Source organism: Harmonia axyridis, chromosome 7 (assembly GCF_914767665.1).
Source record: "Harmonia axyridis chromosome 7, icHarAxyr1.1, whole genome shotgun sequence".
NCBI classification, from domain to species: domain Eukaryota; kingdom Metazoa; phylum Arthropoda; class Insecta; order Coleoptera; family Coccinellidae; genus Harmonia; species Harmonia axyridis.
The window spans coordinates 25,236,638-25,260,425 of NC_059507.1; the positions used below are offsets into that span (position 1 = coordinate 25,236,638).

The following is a 23,788-nucleotide window of genomic DNA, read 5'->3' on the forward strand; positions in this document are numbered from 1 at the left end:
GTTACATTCAAAGCAAACTTAGCCTCGATGAACAGATTATGCCAAATCTTACCTTAACTTAACTACAAGAGCATCGTTCGCGAAGAGATATACTTTAGCTGACAAACGTTGGTGAAGCATTTTGTATGTTAACCAGAAAGTGAGCGGTCCGCATGCGGAGCCCTGGATGACACCATAATTTATTGGTATGCATTTACTTACGTGACCATCTAATGCGACCACTTGCTTCCCGAACTTATGCTGTGAAGGTCCCTGCTCATGTAGTTCTCCTCAGTGAGTGACTGAATAAAAGGACTTCAGAATCACAATCGACGATTTTTTGATCTGGGAGCAGGATATCAACGTGATATGTAGCCGACTTAGGAGGTTTACCCGAATATTTTATGAGCTTGTCCAAGAAAGGTTTTTTGCTGCAGAAAACAATTATGTTCAGAAAACCTTGCCGTTTTCCAACAATGAAACTTTCAAAAAGTACCAAACTTTTCACTCTAAACCAACTCTTGGCGGAAAAGTTACTTATATTTTACCATAAGCAGCCGGAGTTGATCTGTTCCCAATCTGTTGTGTACTCCACATTCATATTTTCGAAGTATTTATATATAAACTATATGTTTTATTAAGTTATTAGATTTTATTTAGGTCTTAATAAAGGTGAGATATTTCAGTGATATGAATCGAATCTTGTCCAACTACACAGTATATGTAGTTAGACAAATGTGTAGATTCACGAATAAACTTATCTTTCATTTTTCATTCATTCATTTGTATTCTTACTTTGGAAGTACTGGGGAGAGTAGATTTAACACAAGACTGTTCAAAACTGCTTCAGAAGAGCTGATTTTGGGACACATAACTTCTCATTTCTGTTCGGTCCCCCCCTAAAATTTGACATACTAAGTCTCAAATATTAGCAGAACTATAATTTCGCTTTACTTTGCCCCCTCCCCAAAAAATCCGAGCCCCTCTTGGCCACCCCAGTTTTTTAAAGTTGATGTCGCCATTGGTAGAAAGAGACAGAAGTTCTGTTATCTTTGTCATTTTTTATTACAGTAGTTCAAATGGAACTCAAGGTCAACGAAACGACGTGCCTAAAAACGGCAGATTGATTTGTCTTGTTGGTCTTTGGTACGACAGCGCTTTAACACGAGGAGCCATGAGCCTTCACGGCTCATAAGGCTTATGGCATGTCGATTCTCGACCAAAGCGCTTTTATCGGAGACAGAGCCGTCGCTAGGCAGTGTAGGCGGTCTCCTAGGCAGGGCCGTCCGAACAATTTTGGGGCCTTCAGGAAAGAATTTTTTGGCGCCCCGCTGAAAAAGTATCAATAAACACTCCCCACCCCCAACAAAAAACATCACCTGCCTCGATTATAATTCGCCATTTTTTATTTCTCCTTCGATTTTGCTAATCTTTTCTTTCTAAAGTCGTTTCCACTGGGTTTCATTTTTACCTACAATAAACTCCTGGATTTCTTCGACGCCGATGAACAATATCTGATTCTCACATTCACAATCGATCATATACGATCGATGAAAGATTACCTATCACACCACAAGATACAAAGCGCGGTAAGGCATGCAAAGCTTCGAAAACGAAATAGGATTAAAAACATATGTTCCACTGAAAACATTAAGCATTTATCAACTAGTTTCGAATTCAGAATTGTAGGAATTTTCCATATGTTGAATGTGTAAACAACTTCCACGTAATTCGAAGTGTTGTTTTTCGTCTTTGTGAAATACATTCCATCCCTCATTCAATTAGGGTAATAGGCAATGGTGCTTATATTGGTTGGGTTGTCATGTGTTATTTATTGAACAGGCGGCTCAGTAAAGACGGTTTGGAGATTTTTATTGCAGGGAATGTCGATAAACGTAGCAAAACGGACCAACCTCATGTTGTTTTTAAGAATGAAGACTATATTTTTTCAGGAATATGAAAGGACGCCCACAAATTGGGCTAAATCCCAATCCCCATCGAAAAGAGGAGACTGAAACAGTCGCTTCACTGTTTCACCCCTAACGCGGGCCCCGCTCCTAGGTCTACAAAGGGGCGGCATTTTAAGCTTGATCAAATAATGTAGAAATTCAAAGTAGCAAATGAGAATGTCAGAAGCGTTCCTTAGGAAATGACTTATTAGACAAGAGTTATGCAAGTTTTTTAATTCTTCAACCTACCTAATCCATATTAGTTCAGGTCCCTTGAATAAATAATATATTTTTTTTTTAGGATTATTTGGAAGAGTGCCTCAGCCAAGTAGAAGAAATGGTGAGAAGGTCTTCCATTTCGGTCGATGTATCAGCAGAATCAACTTACTGCGAACCCAAAAGGCCAAGTGAATTCACCCCTCCTCTCGAAAAAATTCAACACAAGACTGCTCTTACACCTACAGATGTTTATGATGTACGATTCTAGCTCTTCAACTTTCTAGCCTATTTCAATATCCAAAAAAAAACTCTTGAAATTTCACGACGAAGATGAAAAACTATAGTTTGTTGCGGTTAACAGTTTCAAGAGTCCTATCGAATTATTTTTAATTTAGTTGAAAAGATAAGGAAACCAATGCTTCGGGGAAGGCTATATTATACGCTTTTACGTATCATTTTGTAAATATTACATAAAATAACTTCAAGAATTTCATTCGAATCGTAGTCGGTGTAGCTCGTGAAGAGCTTGGTGCAAATTAATATAATTGGAGTTGTAAAAATTTGTAAATATGTAATTATTTCGCGGATTTCAGATACTTTTATATGTAATGTTATCATTTATTACGAATAAAAATAGTATACAAACTTCTAAGTCGATAAACCTAAGAATTACTAGAACATAAAATTGATCAAAGGCATATCAAGATTCGAAAACAAAAAACATTTGAACTTCTAACGATTTTTTTCATTTGGATAAATGTTCATTCTAGTGGAATTATATTATTTGTAAATAATTTGGAATTTGGAAGTTTTGATCCATTTCAACGGATTCTGCAAATGAGTTTAATCGAAATATCCAGTTCAATATAATGGGTGTAGCTTACTAACATTTTAATATTTCTACCAATTTTGTTGCTATAATAACAATAAAAAGTCCAAATGAGGCTTTATGTCCTCAGTTTTATATTCTAGTTGAAAATCCATAACCGATACACACAATAGTCAGAAATATTGTTCCTATTAGGAAATTTATCAGATTGATAATGATATAATTATAGAATGATTATTATCTGAACAATTTGGTTATTCCTTATGCATTTTTATTCGCGTTAACTGAAAGTCATTATTTTACGATATTTTGAACTGCACTATTCTAAGTGATTATATGAATATTTCGTTTCCTTAATATAGCCGAAATCATTTCGGAAATTCGGAAAATTGAAACGATCTTGATTATAACAAAATGTTTCTTTTATTTTTTTTTTGACATATATGTAGTCAATTAAAGTTTTCACTGGCTGTGTTTTGAATATTCTATCGAATATTCAGGAGTATTTGGGATACTGTATGATACAAAACCCTTGCTGAAAAAAAATTGTAGTATATATTTTCGAAACTTAACAATAATTTTTTATCGCCACAATACATTTTTTCATGATTGACAAATGATTGTTATGTAAATTTGTGATGTTTATTTTCTTGCTATCAAGAAAAATTGTGATTTTTATATAAGCGTTTACTAAAAATTTTATTTTAGAATTATCTTATAATAATGTGAATACTTGTAAAATATGTACATTTCGAAAAGCCATGTTTGTACCTAAAATATTTCCTATATTTGTAAATAGATTTGTAATCATAGTCATTTGAAATAATTCTATCGTTTTCCACTTCTAAAACTTGTTGTAATATACAGGCTGACCCACATAAAACAGTCCAGCCATTCGGATATTTAACTATTAGTTCTTCTGGAAAACACCGAGACAGGTTAATTTTATTTAATGGGGAACATCTTATAATTGCAAATGTGTTGGTTCACGATCGTTGCCTTCAAAAGTTTCTAAATTATTTTAATGAATATGCTGAAAAATGTATGGTTGTCGTGATTTGAGAAAATTGTTTTTCATTTGCTTTAAAGTAGTAAGTGATTTTTTATGCAATTTTTTTTATTCCTCCAGAATATTTACGTAGAGAGAAGTTATTAAATAGAAAGAAATAACACCTGAAATGTAAGAAAAAAAAATGAATAAAAGCACATTCACTATTTAAAAATTAACGATACTTAATCTTGTCAAGCAATTGTTAAGATAAATTGCGAAATTCGTACAAAAATTCGATTACTTACGCTCCTCACTCATCTCTTCCGACTATTATTATTATTCCTTTCACACCGAAACGAATACCGAAGAGAAATTTTTGACATATTCATAAATAAAATTGTATTTCCTCAAAAATTATCGGTCTGCTACACCCTCAAGGAGATTATCGCACAGTGTAGGCACGTTGGTGAACGAAGTACACTTTCGAATTTATATCACAAGATCGAAATTTAAATCTGTGTCGAAAAATTCAAAATTAGGAAACTATTTGGCTGGACTAATTTATGGCCTCCGTGTATCAATATTACCTGAATATTTTTGTTATAGGTATTCTGTACTATTTTAACCACAATCACTGCCATATTTTTTGTAATAACCAGATCTTAAGAACACACTAGACTCCACTCGGCAAAAAAGCATTGTCGAATACCTTCAAACGAAAATAACATTTTTTATATGAACATATAAGGCGATATTCTCTATTTGTACAAATGTAATTATAAATGATCAATAAATGAATAGATTCATAAATTTATGAAACAGTAGATAATGAATGTTTCTCTTATCCCATTCAATTTTCTTCTTATTTTATCATTCCGTCTGTAGGGAATCTAACAATGTCCTCAAGAAATTCAAACTCCGGAATTTGAACGAAAATTCAATAAACATTCCGAATTCGGAACAAAACTGATGAAATAGCAAGAACACACCCCTATGTGTTCTTTGGAAAGACGATGGTAATAGTGTGGACTAAAACGGGCTGAATGCTCATAAATCCTGGTAGTCCAGGGAAATGAAGAAAGGTCTCTTTCAGCCGGAGTTCCGCAAGGATCTCTGCTGTCTCCAATATTATTCACAATATATGTATCCGACATGCCAAAACGGAGAAAACCTCCATGGCACTGTACGCTGACGACACCATCATTCTTGCCAGTTCTTGGTGTCCCAAAATGGCAACGAAATACCAACAAGAAGCCATCTACAGACTTCAATCGTGGTCTGTTCGATGGATAATTGAAGTAAACCCTGAGAAGAGCGAAGACGTTTTTTTCACTAGAAACAAAAAAGAACCCCAAGGACACGTCGTAATGTTCGGTAGGAGGATCGAATGGAAAAACGAGTATCTGGGAGTGATACTTGACAAGAAGCTCACTTGGAATCAACACGTCACATCATCTGTGACCAAGGGAACGGCAACAGCGTCAGTGTTGCAACCCCTACTTTGCAAAAGCAGCAAAATGTCTCTTTCCAACAAGCTTCTTCTCTATGTATAGGTTCACCATTCGGCTGGTCATGTCTTACGCACGCCCAGCTTGGGATACTCCGCAAAGACGCATCTGCAGAGACTTCAACTCGGGCAGAATACGACCTTTAGACGAGCCGTAAATGCACCATGGTTTTCTACCATTCCGAGACGACCATCTAAAAGATCTGAGTGTGAAGACCTTCATTAAAATGAAAAATCACGCAAACCCTCGTAAAAGGAAGGCTTGCGACTATGATGAAAACACAAACGACCGAAGATGGCACTTCCCTAGGAAGTTTGTGTTAAAGCCAAACCCTTACTGGTACAGAGATTGTGTATTTATTACACAAACCTTCCGAGTAGCATATTGCCACCTGCTAGAGCAGATCAAAATAGCTCACCATAGGTGAATTATATTGAGATGGAGCAGTAAAAGGCTAATAGCCTGACTTCAAAAGAGAAAGAAGTTCAAGGTTCACAAAATTAAATTTTTTTACCAGTGACAGTGACTTAGGCAAGTGAACGAAGTGATCATAAAGCGAGAGCTGTCCTTGACGAGACTGATGAAACATTTGAGTTAATTTCAAAATTGTATTTAATTCTATGAAGTGACTTTCATAGAAATCGTACATCGTACCTATCTTTTAAAATTTTTATGTTTTATGAATAAACGCCACTAAAAAAAACTGTGAAACGTGGATGAAATGGTTGATGAACCCCATTGTAGTTGGCACCGGAGAAAAGTTTTCAGATAAACAGGAGGTTGGATCGCCACATGCAAATGGTTATGTGGTCTCAAGGGGCGTAAAAAGTGCATAGATAAACTAACAATCAATTGCTCCTAACACACCAGTTTATTGCATTTCTCGAAATATTTCTTTCCTTAATCGCTTCTTCAGTGATTCGATAAATTTTATAAAGGAATATGAATAATAAATGATTTTATGAACATTGCTGTTTTTAAATTTGAAATATTTGGCTAACAATAATGGCTATACAAAAATTGTAATTTATTTATTACTGTAATTCAACCTACATAATATATTTCACAAAAATCACTAACCCAACATAATTTTAATTTTCACAGGACCATCAGAAGGGTTTGACGAATTTAAATCTGGTACTGGAATACAAAAGAAAAAGTAATGAATATGGGCTATCATACACAAATTTAAATTCGACAAAACTCTACTCATCAATCAAACATTTGGTTCAGTCGATCACTTTATTGAAATTTAACAATTATCATTAAACAGCTATACAATGAGTTGATCATTTTTCTCGAGAGTTTTTCATTTCATCAACTTCTGTCAAAGTATTCTTGATTATTGTTAAAGAGTCATTGAGGTCTTTGTAAGTTTCCGACAAATGTGACAAATAAATTTTGTTGAAATGTAGTTTCGGATTCAGGCCAAATTTCTTAAAATTACTGACTTTTACGGGATTGTCAAATTCGCCCAACAAGTTGTTTCCTGTAACCAAAGAGGTTGCATCAGATTCTGTTACAACGTTATATTTGTCCTTAACAGGACTTTCAGATGGTATGGAAAGCCTTAAAAGGCAGCTCAAGTTTTCATAGGACTCGTCTGTTTGTTTTTGAAGAATCTCATACCTTTTTGATTCAAGCTCGATCATTTTCTGGTACGTATTCTTGTTGGAGAAGGTATACAGACTTTGAGTTGAATGCAATACATTGCAGGAATTAGTTTTGTCTCGCGATTTCTCGTCACTCAATGCGACTGGTAATTGAAAATTGCTAAGTTTGTAAAGTCGTCGTCTGATGCAATCCATTTCCCGGATTGGAAGATCGAGATTGAACTCGCCATTCGGCTGATGAAAGGTTAAACTCTCAAAAGTAGGGTTTTGCGAAGACATTTCTTTCAAAATATTGTTTTTTGAATTTGTCATACCGAGATCATACCGTGATTGTAACTCGGCCATTTGGTTGACATGCGCCTTGGTAGATTGGAGCTCTTTTTCCATAGTACCTATTGTGTCTTGAAGCTTGAATCGTTTTTCGTTAGTGTATGCCAGGTTCTCTTCCAGTTCTCTGATTTTTTTTTCTAGGACTACTACGGTTTTCTCCTTTTTCTCTAGCTTATCTTGAAGATCTCTAATGACCTCGGATTTTACTTTTAAATCCTCACGTGTCTGAAAAAATTGAAATAATTCTGAATGTTCGAGGAACTATGAAACAGTTTATAAATTCTATCACTTTCTTAATTCGTTGTTGTCAATTCTTGGAAATGATTCATATAATTATAGTTGGTAAGATTAAAAGGGCTCGAGGGTGATAATACCGAAAGACTTGAAAGCTTATCGCTTATCAAAGGTGCCACTGACAAAATCAGTCGCATTCTACAAAACAAGATATTTACTTATTTATTTTTGGTGGATGGCCAATTGCATATGCAATAAAGTACTGTTTTTATTATTATTATTTATTTTCAAAGGATGAAGAGTTGAAGCAAAGCCTATAAAACTCAAAAAAAATTAACATATACATTCTAGGCAAAAATTATGAAAATGAGAAGAAAAATACAGACTGAATCAAAGTGAGAAAAAAATTCCACCATCACGAATGACCCTGCTGTACGTGATGACCCAAATTGTCATAATTGTTTTTGAAGGCATTAACCGACACCGAGTTCACAACTGCCGACGGCAAACTGTTTCACGCACCAAAAACACGTTTGGAGATGAAATTCTGCCTCTGCGATTATCTAAAATTCTCCTTCCACAGTTTATATCCATAACCTCGAAGACGACCGTCGGAGTTCAGTGTGAAAAGGCCGCTTATGTCAGCACCAAAGAGATTGTGAAAAGCACGGTAGGTTGTGATTAGATCACCTCGAATACTCCTGTGTAAACTGTCGTAAATTCATGAGAGATAGTCTTTCTTCATAGCTTGGTCGCAAAAACCCATATGGCAGGCGCGTCGCTCTGCGCTGGACACCCTCTTACAAGTCCAAATCCCTATTCAGCACGAGACACCATACAGGGCCAGCAAACTCCAGGATAGGCCGGATATACGTCTTAAACAGGGCAGCACATGTTGAAGGCTCTCATCAGCACAATGACTGCTACAGGTTTTGATGGAGATATTGTTCAGATAAATTATGACGGGGATTGAGGTAACCTAGGTGTAAAAAACGACATTTCTCCTTGTTGAGGAGCAACTGCCACTCCCGGCACCAACGGCTCAGCGCTTCCAGGTCCTCCTGAAGTTCTACAGCGGCGGTAATAGGGTTTTCGAACAATTTCGTGTCATCGGCAAATTGAGAACAATTTGAGGATCTTAGTTCAATTGGATATATTCAGGAAAAAAAGAAGAGGTCCCAATACGGAACCTTGTGGAACGCCGTTTAAAACTGGCCTCGGTGAAGGCAAAGCTTTGCCAACTCGAACTTGGATGCCTATATCAGTAAGAAATGCTTCGATCCAACAAAGTAGACGGCCATGAATCCCAAATGGTCGTGAAAAATCGAAATAGATTACGTCAGCTGGATGGGATATATCCAAGGACTTTGACCAGAAATTAACTCACACGAGAAGGTTGGTGAGATGACTGAACGACCTAGTAGGAAACCGTGTTGACTGTCCGCTAAAAGGCGGCTTTCAATAGCAAATTGAAGTTTTTTTTTTGTTACCCAGAATTTTTTTTATTTCTTCTAATCGATGGGGATTTATGTTCCCAATAACCCCCTCGTTACGCTCATGATCACCAGTGTGAATTTAGTAGTTTTCCCGCATTTCTATAAAAAAATTTTTACGCACAAATCTGTTGGTAGATTTTGGTAGCTTAAGAAATATTTTGAGTATCAGTTTCAGAGACGGTGAAACGAAATTAACGAGACGGTTGGGAATTGGGATGCCTAGACTGTCCCCATGAATCAATTCATTTTCATTGAGGTTCTGCGTGATTTTAGAGAATCTACTCAAACATAATAAAATCACAAAATTCCTTTGTTGGCTGTCGGCTGATAACAACGACAAACGGTGAATCTACGAAGGGTATCTCATTAAAACAGATGGTGTAAATTTCAGTTGGAAATATTTCATCAACGGGTATTCCATTACGTGAAAAAATGTAACTGGAATTTCTTTGACCAATTAAAGCGACAGAAAGTTTCAAATTTATCTATAAATCTGAAATATTTACACATAAAACAATAGTTTTTTTATGACCTCTATTTAAAAGAGAATTTTACGAATCTTTGCATTCCCGATCAATTCAATCATTATTAGTTTGATTCATATAGGTAATATTGTTATATGAGACCATGGTCGCATATGTTCAATTATTGAATTTACAGGGAAGAAATAATCACAAAAGTAAAAAAAAACTTCAAAATATTGATAATCATGAATCGAATCGATTAATTCTGAATCTGAAAATTGAAAAAACGATAAGTATTTTCATTTTGTATTTCAAATCCAATTTCGAAAACTTCCCTGTATCTAGTACCTCAAAAACTCATGTTCAAAGAATTCTGTATCTGATTATTTCATATTGTACATCGTACATCTTTTCTAGAGATACCTTGCTTTTGGGAATATTCAAAGATATTAGGGAAGAGAACTTAGCTCCAGGACCATTTTGGAACTTCAATTTATTCTGGGCCATAATTTTAGGCTGATTTATTATCCTATTAAAAATTTTCTTCCTCTCTATTGTCTGAGAAATCGCGACTTCTGCTATCTCAACGTTCAGCTAGCAGAACCAAAAATACTAATCATGTAATCAACCATTGCTTGAAAGTTTCTCAATATTGAGAAACTGAATTTTTTTTTATATTTTTCATTTGTTAGGGGCAAGATGTACGAGTTGATCTCTTCAGGTAAGATGATCCCTTTCGATTAAGAGCTCATGAGCAATGCCATCTAGTTGAATTCTATGCCATTACGTAGCCTTTAAGATCCCCCTGCCTAGGTCAATTCGTTTTTTCGGTGCGAGCGAACAGTCGAAATTCACAGTAAAAAATATAATTTGAGGTCGCTTGATCTAAAGTAGAGTTAACTTTAAGATTATGCTTCTTTTATTATGAATGATGGAGAACAATGAATTTTATGTTTGCGGATTCCTAATATGTTCATTTTTGATTATTTCTCGACTTGAAGACAATGACGAACCTGTCATTCAAGCAACTAAGTCAGGATCTACCTATAGCCTTCATAACACCAATGGAAAACCAATCCAGAACTATAACTCATACAAACAACAAAACTTACCCAACTAACTTTCACACCAGTCATTTTCCAAAACAACACGAGAGTTATAATGTGCAAAATATGTAAATTTCTATTGAAATATCAAGAAAATTTGAATTTTTTCGTATTACCTCTGCCAACATGTTCCTAACGTCCTTGCAATATCTGGTGAGGCTTTCCTTCTCCATAAGCAGTTCATCTTTTTTAGCCTTGATCATCCCTATTAGTCCATCTCTGACTCTTAGTAAGTTCTCCATTTCATTCATTTGTTTATGCTGCTTCTCAATAGTACTTTCATAGCATGCCAATTTCTGCTCATTTTCCATTGACTTCTTCATTATCTCACTGAGTTTTTGTCTGCCATCAGCTACCATTTTCCTCAGTTCGTCTGTGGGACAATTGAGATTTTGCTCCTCCAATGCGTCTTGGCGAATTTTAAGATGTTTCAATTCAGCGCTGAGTTTGGCTACCTCAATAGATCTGTAATATTAGATAATTGAAAATATATACCTTTTCACCAATAATATTATTCTCTGATTCAATGAAAGATCGGCTGTTTTTGTGAAGTATCATAAAGTATACATGATTTATTTGATATTCAAGGAACTTGGCTTGAATTGAAATTAAGTCAAATATTCATTATTATTAATAAAATACAATAAAAGTGGAGGTTAATGCCAATACACTCAACACAATAACATAAATAAGTTCTGCTAACATCCCAACCATCTAATACATATGAGAAAATGAATAAAATAGTATATTGTGCAACAAGTGGGGAAAGTCCAACTTTTCTCGCGAGTGTGGAAGTTTGTGGCACGAGCCTGAAAGGCGAGTGCCGCAAACACACGAGCGAGAAAAGGACTTTCTTCACATGTTGCACACTATACTTTTCCTACAACTGCACAAATTTCAATAATTCAAGTAATGGCCTTGATTCAAATCAAAATGACCTTCGTTGACAGTATGTGCTAATTTATTGCGTTTCCATAGAAACGACTCAAAAGCCCAATTTCATTGGTCTACCAAGGGAGGTGTGGGCAAAGTGCCGTGGCGAATAATATTTCCCACCGTATGCGCAATACATAGTTTTGCAATTGAGTAAACTATGCAGAAAACGCTACTTTTCATAGCAGTTGTAGGAAAAAATTGTTTTTGAAGAAGAATTGAACAAATTGCACAGTTGCACCCTCTCTCCACCGATCATATTGGCGCTCTAACGCATTCATATTCGATTTGCACTTTTCAAGTACCTTCTGCCGGTATGGGATGAATGCAGTAGTACCCAGAATATCTCGTTAACCTGAGGTGCAAAAAATTTTGTGATAGGGAATAAATTTGCCTGAATTCAGCCTAAAATTACCATGTATGATATGATATCGCGGAACGCAGATTTAAGAGAAACGTCAAACATTTTTGCGTAATTTTTTAAGGAAACGTAGATTATTTATGAAAAAATTCGTACAGAAATTTACGTTTATAGCGAGGCAATCCCAAAAATCGCGCAACAGGAATATTCTCTTAGTTGGTTCGAACTTTTTGCTTTCTTTCGGTATTTTTTGTTTCTCTCTCCGAGCCGAAAACACTCGACGACAAACTACCTCCAAAATCTATCTTTTTCCGGTGGGTGAACCCTCTATTATTCCTATATACCAAGTAATAAATATTATTTCATCAATTATCTCTCACGAATCGGATTAAATCGAAATTGAACTTGATTGAATACTTACTTGTCATTCAGTTTCATTTCATTTTCCTGTAGCATATTCTTGTATTTAACTATAATCTCCTCCTGCCTTCTAATATCTGGGGTATTGTGAATATTTTCTAATCTGTCAAGCTGAAATTAAGGCTGTTTTAACATTAACCATAGTAAATGAGCATTCATCTATAATGTTTGGCCAAATTTACTCGACAAGACTTAGGCATATTCTCATCTCACCAAGTCTGAACGTTCAGCAGCCCACCTCGCGTTTTCCTTTTCGTACGCTTTAATTTTCTCTTCCTGTTCCCGAAGGGTGACTTTGGTAGCTAAGAGTTCACTGTAAAGTTCTGCTTGGGCATCAGGGCAAGGTATCGCTAAAATATCGTAACTTGTAAGTTTAATTCGATTGTATTCAACATTAAAACATACATTTTCCCCAGTCCATTTGTTTTGAAATAGTATCCATATTTTTTTCATGTTCATGTCCAAGTCTTTGAAGTTCCCCCTCCAAGGATTCGTACTTCTCAATAGCTTCAGTTTTTTCTTTACGAATTTTATCGAGATCTTTCTCAGTTTTTTCCAACTTTGATTTCAGTTCCTCCATTTCGGTCCTCAATGTATCCTCATCGATTTTCTTTTTGTTCTGTGTTACCTCCAATCTGTAAAAAACGATTTTATCATAGCAGTTCACGCCTAACATCTAGAGTTGACGTCGGCTCACCTCTCATCTCTAGATGTTAGGGGAAAGTTAGGTTAATATAACAAAAATAGATGTATCCACAAAATTTATTACCAAGACGTAGTAACATTAAAAATATACAAGTATAATTGTTTAACTTAAAAGGGGCTACAAAAGTTCAACAACAAGGCAGGCGTGAAAACCTCATTCAGAGCCTTCAGTGTTAAAATACATAAACACCTCGTTTGAAAACTGTTCCTGTCATCGGTTAATTTGCTCAAAAGCTTGTCCTGTTCCTTTATATTCTTCTGCATCTCCTCTTTTTCTTTAAACCATATATTTTCCTTTTGTCGTTGTTGATCTTGGCTAGTTCTACAAAAATAGTTATTATTTTTGGTGAATTGATATTTCATTATTATTTACTTAAGTTTTTTAGACAAATCAGTATTTTTACTTTCGACATCTTTGAGTTTCGATTCAGTTTCGTTCAATTTCTGACGCAAATTTTTTATTGTCTGCCCATTTCCTGCATTTCTTGTCTTGACTTCTGTCATACTTCTCCTCTCACATTCTAGCTCATGGTTCAATTTCTGAAAGAAGCAAAATAAACTTCATATTGCTTCAAATATAGGGCATTATCAAACTCACCTTTATATTCTCTGTGTATTCCTTGATGGTGATTTCGCATTCGCATATCGTCTTTTCATGAAGATTTCTCTTCTCTTCTAATTTCTTCTGTAAGTCCAATATAACTTGTTTGGACTCTTGTACCATGGCATCCTTCTGCCTAATTTGAGATTCGTATTCTTCCAATTTCATATTACTTGTTTCTTGGTTTTTGCTATCAAGGAGAGTATACCAGTTTTTCACTAATTCCGTTATGCGTTCTTCAGATTGCGCAATGAGAAGATCCAGGGAATTTTTCAGATCCTTACCTTCATCCTTCAATGTTTCAATCTTATCGGTAAGCTCAGTTGGTTCGATGTCTGCTTGAGAAACACTCTCTAGAAGCTCAACGATAGCTGCCCGTCGACCAACTAGGTTCTGGCAAACACCCATCAATTGTTTGGGAATATCTTCGATGGAAGTTTTCATGTTTTGTACAATCTCCTGATTGAGAACATCTCCGCAAGGGTGGTCACTATGTTTTTTCGGTTCCTCCATTGAAACGAACTTTATTTCTTCGAGTTCAACACTCTTACCGAATTCTGCTAATTGTTTTTTGATCTCCAGTAGATTCTGGTATAAATCCATGACCGGTCTCTGCTTTTCCGATAATTCTTTCTTGTATTGAATCAGTTTTTTGTGTTTGTTCAAGAACTGCATTTCCAATGTATGTTTGTTTGTCACCGTTTTTGGTGTTCTAAGCTGAGATTTGCAGAATGAACTCGTCCTCGAAGGTTTTATTGAGAGTTTCGACGATTGTTTGGTTATTTTCACTGGAATAATGGAGTTGCTTTGGATAGTTTCGCTCTTCTTTGGAATTCCAGACAAAAATCTTCCCTTCACTGGTATTCCTTTCTTCACCTTCGCTGTTTCTTTTTTCACATCAGGTTCTTCAGCAAGTTTCTCTTCGGTTTTCGAACATGTTGTAGAGGAATCTATTTGAGGTAGTAATTCAGATGGCGCAGTTGTTGCTGCCAGATCACACTCGGTATTGTAGTTAGGTAAAAACGGACATGTTTCTCCATAAGTCATTTCTGATTCTTTTTTCGAAATGGGAGATTTTGGTCTAGGCGTGCTGGGTCTGGAACCTTTTGCAGATTCTGGCCTCGGGGCCGAAACCACTGGAGGGCTCATTGGATGATCATGAATAATTTGCTACCGACGAAAAATTTTAAATGTTCTGAATATCTTTAATAGATAATAACATGAATGATAATTATGCTCACCTGAGTCTCTACATATTCTTCACTATATATGAGAGCGGACTGCTCCATGGGCTTGGAATTAGCATCCACGGATTCTGAATCGATCGGAGCTGAAAATTAAATTTGAAATCAAGATTCAATTATTCATAAAATGAAAAAAAGAATTATATCAGAGGAAATTTGAAATGCTAGATATACAGGGTGATTCACCGCGGTGGCCTATTAGGAGTTTATGGAAAACTGATCACAATTTTTTGCTGAAAATTTGCATGTTGGGGTTTTAGACAATAATCTGTTTTCCTAGAATATTTTCAGATCTCTACAACTTCCGGTTTTATAGGAAACATCGCCGGAAACCGACTACTACTTCCCTATTTCAAATGGAACACCTAGTATATCATATTATTGCATCATTAGATAGCTTTTTTGATGAAAATTTCAGTAATACGCCATACCATGGGTGAGAACTCAACGGTTCATGAGTTAATGGGATTCTTATGAAAAAAAATATGGCGAGAGGGACTCGCACTTTTTTGAATATTTCTGCAGAATTTTTTTTTTCAAAACACCTTTTTCATTTCCAATTCTGCAAATCCGTAGTTATAAGACTGTTAGCAGTTCGGACGAAAAATGTACAGGGTGTTTATCAAAAAATTATGAACTTTGACAAATAAAATTCAACTAAACTCAAAATTTTCAAATTAGAACATATATTTTTCATTATTTGAGTCAATTTTACGTATAAAAAGTGAGGGAGTTACCCAAAATGAATCCTTTAAGAGTTATCGAGGAAGAACTCAGGAAAAATCGCCATTTCGAAATGTGAGGAGTAGTCTATGACAGAAAACAGAAACAGAAAGCAACTAAAATTCGATATTTCGATAACTAAATTCGACATTTCAAGAATTGTAATGAATTAATTGTAATTGAAATTTATATTGGTTAATGGATTCCTCAAAAGAAAAATCAGTTATAATTCGTGAAATGTAAAATTTAATCATCCAAACAACGAATTTTAGTTTTATCTTTGTTTCCCGGAAGTCACAGACCGCTGTACACAGTTAGGAATTGCAGTTTTAGGTGTAGGGTTTGCTTAAAGTAACCCCCACTATTTCGCCCAAGAATAGTTATGTTTATCTGCTTACCACGCCCGCAGTAAGGAATTTTTTAGCAAAAAAAATTTTCATGTCATAGCCAATTTCATGCTCTTTTTAGATATGTGATTTGTAGAAATTTGATGTGGCTACAAGGATGACTGGAGTGTGATTGATTTTATAAAAAAAATTGAGATATTTCGTAAAAGCACAAAATATTGAATTGAAGAATTACCGTCTATATTTATACCATGCATTATGACATTTTTCTGTTGAAAATCACATATAGAATGTCGCTTTGAAATTTTGGACTTTTTTAAGGAGACAACCTGTATAATCTGCAACCATCATCTATATTAAAGATACCTTTACTTTTGATATCCAAAATAAAGTGTCTCCTAGCTTAAGTTATTTGTAGTTTTTGAACCAATAAACTTATTATTATTATTAAAAATGCTTTTTATTCCATTAACGAAGGTCGTAATTATTTTTCTCATATTTGAGGTATCCCCTGTCCGTATATCATCTAATTAAGAATATGTTTGGTGTTTAGGTAAAAATAATTGTATTAAAAACTGTGTATTGTTGTATGTATAGATGTTGTTGTTTTGATCATATTGATTATTGCATTCTATTTTATCATATTGTAATTTTATGACGTGTCAGGACTCTTATATAAAGTGATCGATGATCTATTTATGAATAAATCCTTCAGAAAGATTTCCATTTTGCTTATTGGTTAAGGAGTTTAGGACTCGAATTGAGCCCAACCGACGAAAATTGAATCGTGACAGGGACTCAATAAACCCGAATTAACGTCTTCTCGGCAGAATGCACATCACCAGTATTTCTCTCTCAAGATGGCAGATATAATCTGGTACTTCAGTTTCTATCACGCAGATTTATAGCTTTCAATTTCCGGGAGCCTCTTTGTTACGTGATGAGCTTTATGTCTCCACGGTACAAGGATACGTTGAAATTAAATTTTAGTGGGGAAAGCTGAGAGTGTCCTTATTATTACATTTCTGTCCATTCCGAATCACTTTTCTATTTTAAAATTCGAATTTGAATTTTTTGGCGATAATCGAAATTGATTCCTCGCATATAACTTGGTAAAACATAATTTTAATATTAATGAAAGAAAATAAATAAGACACGTTTCACAATTTTCAATAAGATATATAAAATCTTGTCGACATGCATTGGGTTCCATACCATTCTCAAAACTGAATATAAAATAATATACACAAGTACATACACAGGGTCCTGCAATATAGTGTGTTAGGCTTCCACATCTGCCAAACCAGACGTTTTAGAAATTTAGTTGAAAGGCATTCCCTTTGTATTTTCGATTCTGCATCTCTGGAAATTATTTTCTGAAATACAGGTGTTCCCAAACAAAATTATTCAACAAATGAGTGATTTCTTAAATGGAACACCGCTTATATTCTTGCATATTTTCAATGCTCTTCAATACCTCTATCATGATGCAAAATATTACGGATATTTCTCCAACGGTACGGATTCAGAAAAAACTGCAAAATTTCGACGAAACAGTAGTTCGGTAAAAGCCCTTCACCGATTTCCAGAAGCGATAGAAATATAAATTTGATCAGAATTTGCCTAGTCATCGTTCGAAAATGATCAACAGGATGTCCAAATATGAAGAATTTCAAAATGTTTTTTCTCGAGTTTTTCAAATGTAACTCCCTGTATTTTTTTCATGATGCTGAACACAGTGTTCCATTCAAAAAATCACTCATTTGTTAATTTTTTGTTGTAATTTTATTTGGGAACACCCTGTATATCAGAAAATAATTTCCATAGATGCAGAATTGAATGTACAAAGGGGATGCTTTTCAACTAAATTCCTAAAACGTCTGGTTTGGCAGCTATGGAAGCCTAACGCACTATTGTAGGACCCTGAGGATTACTGGGTGACAGCTGTTAAAAGTGGAGAAGCGGAAATTTAATTGATCGTTTTCAATTGGGAGATTTTGTTTGCGAACTGAGGATATTTCCAAAAACTCCAAGAGGTCTCTTTAACACCTTTGTGTAAAATTTTTGTCTTAATGAAATCTATGAAGTGATTGGAAGTGATACAGTAATTGGAAAAACCAGTTGTTGACCCATTCTAAAGAATTGATTTTCCATGTTCTTCAATTCAAAAAAGCAATTCTTCAAAATGAGTCAACAACTGGTTTTTCCAATCACTTTATAGATTTCAATGAGGCGACTGAAAAGTTGATATTATAGAATTTATTCGAAGAACCTGTAATACAATGTGTCCCAGGAAGAATGTGTCAAACGGATACCGTTTGCAGGAAGATCATCCTGGAGGATTCGTATCAAGGGGTTTCAATCGCCTGAGTGCCTTCGTTTGGGATATACAGCGTGATGTTCATCTTATGAGTGGAATTTTACAGTTCAATAACTCTTTTTGATCGAACGAATATTTTCAAATTTTGTCTAGTCTAGTCACCCTCAACTATCTCCTTCCATCAATATGACAGCAATCGAATTAATCAGATCCGGAGTAGGAAAATTTTGGACTTTTCTTTTTTCATGAATATTGTAGATCACGCTGTACATCAACATTATAATTTTTTTCGTAACCAATATGGGGTGTTTCATAATATATGCGCATAACTTCAGGACGACCAAAAATATGAAAAAAAATTCTATTAACTTACCCACTAAAATGCACCATTTTCGAGATACAGGCTGTCACCTCGCAAGACGGACGATATCCACACCTGCGAGAATATTGTCGAACACGACAAAATATCAGACGCGGTCCAATCCGGAACCCACAAATATTTCCTACCGCGGAAACCTATCCGAACACATTTCACGCCTGTGCGGAGAAGATATTTTGAAATCTTCCAGAATTTATTTTCCCCTCCTAATTTGCAGATCCAAACGTCTCTGTGACATAACATTCCCTAGATCATTCTCATAAATTTTTAATTAAAACCAAGACGGTTCACCTTCAACCCTGAACATCCTCACTGAGTCCAGTCATGCCTTAATCCGAAAAACCATCCACAAGACAGAGACAATATTTTTTGTTCAACCGTATGTTCGAGACATGGAATGGCTTACCTAGTGATGTAGTGAATTCTGACTCAGTGAATAGTTTTAAAAACAAAATAGACAGTTTCTTATTTGGTTAATTTGTTTCTATGCATATATTAATTGTTTTTTTTTTCTCAGCATGCATTCAGTCAGCTTATTGATTTCTTTAGTTTTTAGGCTTACACTTAGACCTCAGCCTTCATTTATATGTAATAATAATAATAATAATAACATCAGACGAAATCTCGATACAACCAACTCGTCACTTTATCATCATTTTGGAATTTTATCGCTTGCTAACATACATCCTATTATCTGGGACACTTATCCTAGAATTTCAGGCAGACCATATAAGTGCAAAAAAGACCAACACCCAGAAGAAAAAAACTGTTTTCCCTTCTCCAAAACAAAGCCTCACCCAAACAAACATTCAATCCCCCTGTCCTAATAAACAATCTCTCCGGTACCCCCATCGATCAAACCACTCCAGAGCTTCTATCTAAAGGATTCAATTTCTGTATCACCCCACACAGACTGCCGACCGAATCTATCATAACTCAGGTGGAATCCGCCATATCGCACCTCCCCCTAACTGAAATCGAGGAAACACGAAAGGGCATTGCCAGCATCCAAATTTTTTTTATAGTAACGCCATCGAATCTCAATACATATTATTATTGTTATTATAATTGAACTAAGGGACAAAGAACAGAAAAATATTCTCGAACATGAGCCATTAACTTAAATCAAATCAGCTCACCCGCAAAACATCCAAATATTTGGAAGAATATCTATTTGGTAGAGCCATAGCATAACAAAATAATAATAATAAATCAACAAGATGATGACTTCAAAGAAGCATAAAAGTCAGTAAGAATAATTAAATTACTTTACTATAAATTCAATGGGTCATTACTAAAGTTGTTTTAATATGTGTTACAATTTATCTTGATAACCTGATAGGAAAAAGATCTTGTAAAAAGATTTCAGAAGTAAGGTTGCATAAACACGTGAAACCTTTCACCAATGTTGGGTCTATTTCGGACCCACCCACGTCAAAATTGGCCGAAAAAAGGAAAAACGTTGGGGTGTTATCTTCATTTGCCTTGCTGTAAGAGCATTTGGAAATATAATTATTACAGAAAATACAAGAAGAAAAGAGAAAGAAGTACAATTTCAAGTATGTAATAATATCATACGATATTAATTATCTATCTAGTTAATGTATCCGCAAAATGCCATCAACATAACCATTGCCAAACAGAACACTTCACGATATTACGTAGGAATCATAATCGGAAGTAACCCAAGGAGAATGCATGTCATCAAGGAAGAGTAGCGATATACCGGTTTAACCCTTGTTAGGGATCATCAGTACCATAACCGCATAACTCAACCCAAGATGACAAACAAACGAGATAGTAGGCACCTTCGATAACATGCATCTCCTTGGGTTACTTTCGATTATGATTCCTACGTAATATCGTGAAGTCTTCTAGAAGTTCTGTCGACCAAAAAAGTTACATAATAATAATATTAGAATTATCCGCAATAATGCCCTTATATAAACAAGGGGATTGCAGTTCATTTGGAAATTACAGACCCATTAGCATCTTATCATCTTTCTCTAAAATATTTGAAATGGTCATGTGTGATAGGTTGGTCAACTTTTTGAACGAGTGTAACATACTGAGTAAAAACCAACATGGTTACATAGAAGGAAAATCAGTGACAAATGTCATACCTACTTCAGTTCACCGAAAAAATAATTAAGTCATTTGAAAAGAACGAAATTCTAGTGGGTGTATTCTTGGATCTGTCTAAGGCATTCGATTGTCTTAGACACGAATACATATTGATTAAGCTTGAGAACTATGGAGTGAGAGGCATTGAATTTGATTGGTCCAAGTCCTATTTAGATAGCAGGAGACAAAGAACAGTCCTAAAACAAGACGGTACTAAGTCAAAAATCTGACATCCAAGAGAACCCCTCATGGGAACCATTATGGGTCCCATCCTGCTTGTTTTTTATGAACGATGTAACTGGTATCCTTGAGTGAGCTTGGGAAGACCATTCAACAATGGAAGAGGTTCTCTGTTATACACAAAAGATGCTGAAAAATTACTACAGGAGAACTCTAGGGACCTGAGCAAGAACGACACACCAGAAAATGAAAACATGAATAGAGACAAAGATGAAACACCCACAGGAAGCAATCTGGCTGATTAGCTACTTAAAAATTATGCAGATGACACGAACATGCTAGTACTAGGCTCAGATGATCCCAACTACTCAGAACCAGTTCGTTGCTGTTTTATAGGATTAGGGTCTGGTTCCAGAGGAATGGATAGCTTTTGAATACTGACAAGGCAAAAGTTATTCCTTTCAGAACGCTGCAACAGCTAATAGATACACCAATAACCATTGGGTTTGATATTCTATGATGCATGTTCCACCACACAAGAAATATTCCACATTCAGAAGAGAGTTATCAGAATTATCTTTGGTCTTGCTTACAGGGAATCTTGTAGAGGACTTAAAAAAACAACATATTTACCGTATACATAGACTCACTGTCATCGAGAAACATCCATCTTGCTGCATGTATTAGAATGTTCAATAATAGACTCCCTGGGGATTTTTAGAATCGTACAAGTGTTGAAATTTTCAAAAATAATTTGAAAGAGATGCTTATAACTCTGAAGCCCTATTATATTAACGATTATTTGGATAGATGGATATCATGTGTCAAAAAATGTTTTGCTCTTAACATTATTTCATTGAATGTATGCTCACAAGAAGCGTACAAGTGTTGACATTCTCAAAAAGAATTTGAAAGAGATGCTAATAACTCTGAAGCCCTATTATGTCAACGATTATTTGGATAGATTTTTTTCCACGACAGGAGATAGGGTATCATGTGTCAAAAAATTTTTTGCTTTTGACATTGATTCGTTGAAAGTATGTTCAGCATAATTATATATTATTATTTATTTGTGACATTCTCTGAAATAAACATTATTATTCTTTACGGAAAATTTCTAATTACAAAGTATAGTTTTTGAATTTGATATTTGTGTCATCTTTTTTTGACGATAAATAACTAATTGATCAAACAGAATCTGTACATATCGAGATTTGCAGGCAAGTGTCCGGTAGCCTTCTTAGCATGAGAGCCCCTGTCTACTGCACTATATTGGCAGTTACGCCTCTTGGGATAGGAAACTCTGTCATTTACCAACAAAATCAGGTTCATATAACACATCATCAAATTCGCAAAATTTATCGTGAATATTTTTCTACTTACATTTGTTTACATTCAAATCGTAATCAGATGTCGACATAACTGAATGAATTTGATAGCACTTCACATATTCCGGACGAATTTACTATTTGTGAACACAAATTTCTAATTATAAACAAATATTGGCTCAAACTTTATAAACAAATGATTTTGCGATAAACTTCCATCTACCGATGATTTGATTCGGTGTTTTTATAGACAGATGAAGTCAAGCTGCTTGGATAATTCAAAGTGCAAATTGTTCAATTTGCTTTTTTTGTCTATGAATTCCAACACAGATTTTTATATGACACTTGATTGACAATAAAATTCAATTTCCTCAATTTTATATTTTCAGAAATAATTTCGTTTGAGATGAACCTACTTAAATGCAAAGGATAATCGAGGGATTCTGAAAATATTGTTGTCTTTTCGACGATAAAATATTTCTTCTTATTCATGACGAAAATATAATCATTAGTAGCGATTTGATCTGTTGACACAGGATAGGTGGGCAATATAATATGTGGAAATACTCCTATTAGCATCAAATTTTGTCAGTCCTCATAAATATCGCCACAATAATATTCAGATGCAATATTCAGTGCCGGCGTTAGGGGTGAAACAGTGAAGCGACTGTTTCAGGTGCCTCTTTTCGAGGGGCGCCAATTTAGCCCAGTTTGTGGCCGCCCTTTAATATTTCTGAAAAAATATAGTCTTGATTCTTATAAACAACATAAGGTTGGTCCTCTTTGCTGCGTTTATCAACATTCCCTGCAATAGAAAACTCTAAACCGTCTTTACTAAGCCACCTGTTCAATAAATAACACATGGCAACTCAACCAATATAAGCATCATTGCCTATTACCCGAATTGAATGAGGGATGGAATGTATTTCACAAAGACGAAAAACAACACTCCGAATTACGAGGAAGTTGTTTACGCATTCAACATATGGAAAATTCCTACGATTCTGTATTCGAAACTAGTTACTGATAAATGCTAAATCTTTTCAGCGGAACAAATGTTTTTAATCCCATTTAATTTTCGAAGCTTTGCATGCCTTACCACCCTTTGTATCTTGTGGAGTGATAGGTAATCTTTCATCGATCATACGCATATTGATTCTTTTTCAGCAGGGGCGCCAAGAAATTCTTTGCTTCAGGCGCCAAAATTGCTCGCGCCAGCCCTGGAAATATTCAATGCATTTCCCTGATCAATCCTTATTTTCATGGATTAGTAATAATTCAATGAAGCAATGTGCAAAATTCTATATCGATCGAATTCGAAATTTTGAAATTAATAGAAAAACAATATTTTGCAAAGCCTTATTCGATTTATACAATTATCGAACTTGACTCGCGGCATTCGAGA

The 23,788-nt window shown here is 35.1% G+C and overlaps 2 protein-coding genes across 8 annotated transcripts in view; one reads left to right on the forward strand and one right to left on the reverse strand.

Moving 5' to 3' along the window:
• Positions 1–4,791, forward strand: part of LOC123684124 (G1/S-specific cyclin-D2-like) — a 58,781-nt gene extending 53,990 nt beyond the window's left edge. Inside the window, exon 5 of the mRNA XM_045623263.1 lies at positions 2,230–4,791. Within this exon, the coding sequence (XP_045479219.1) occupies positions 2,230–2,415 (186 nt within the window). The 3' untranslated portion in view covers positions 2,416–4,791. The remainder of the gene's footprint in view (positions 1–2,229) is intronic.
• A 1,700-nt stretch (positions 4,792–6,491) lies between these two features.
• Positions 6,492–22,639, reverse strand: LOC123684417 (myosin-10-like). Of its 7 annotated transcripts, none has more exons than XM_045623676.1 (11): positions 22,439–22,637; positions 14,980–15,068; positions 13,736–14,908; positions 13,511–13,677; positions 13,328–13,459; positions 12,838–13,067; positions 12,646–12,782; positions 12,434–12,543; positions 10,835–11,183; positions 7,414–7,643; positions 6,492–6,615 (listed from the first exon to the last, which is right to left on the reverse strand). In XM_045623676.1, exons 1-11 carry the CDS (start codon positions 22,473–22,475, stop codon positions 6,585–6,587), a joined length of 2,685 nt encoding a protein of 894 aa, XP_045479632.1. In that variant the 5' UTR covers positions 22,476–22,637; the 3' UTR covers positions 6,492–6,584. The 7 variants fall into 7 exon arrangements, with proteins under 7 accessions (XP_045479632.1, XP_045479631.1, XP_045479630.1 ...); XM_045623675.1 differs by having other exon boundaries at positions 7,403–7,643; XM_045623674.1 differs by lacking the exon at positions 6,492–6,615 and adding an exon at positions 6,704–6,964 and having other exon boundaries at positions 7,403–7,643; positions 22,439–22,638.
• Between the last annotated feature and the right edge of the window lie 1,149 nt (positions 22,640–23,788).

What these genes read in the sequence shown, in the direction of transcription:
- LOC123684417 (XM_045623671.1), bottom strand. Translation starts at nt 22,475, where the DNA reads ATGTCGACATCTGATTACGATTTGAATGTAAACAAAT. An exon ending in AATACACAGAGAATATAAAG is followed by an intron (nt 13,678 to 13,735) that starts GTGAGTTTGATA and finishes TGCTTCTTTCAG; the next exon opens with AAATTGAACCATGAGCTAGA. An exon ending in GAAATGAAACTGAATGACAA is followed by an intron (nt 11,184 to 12,433) that starts GTAAGTATTCAA and finishes CTAATATTACAG; the next exon opens with ATCTATTGAGGTAGCCAAAC.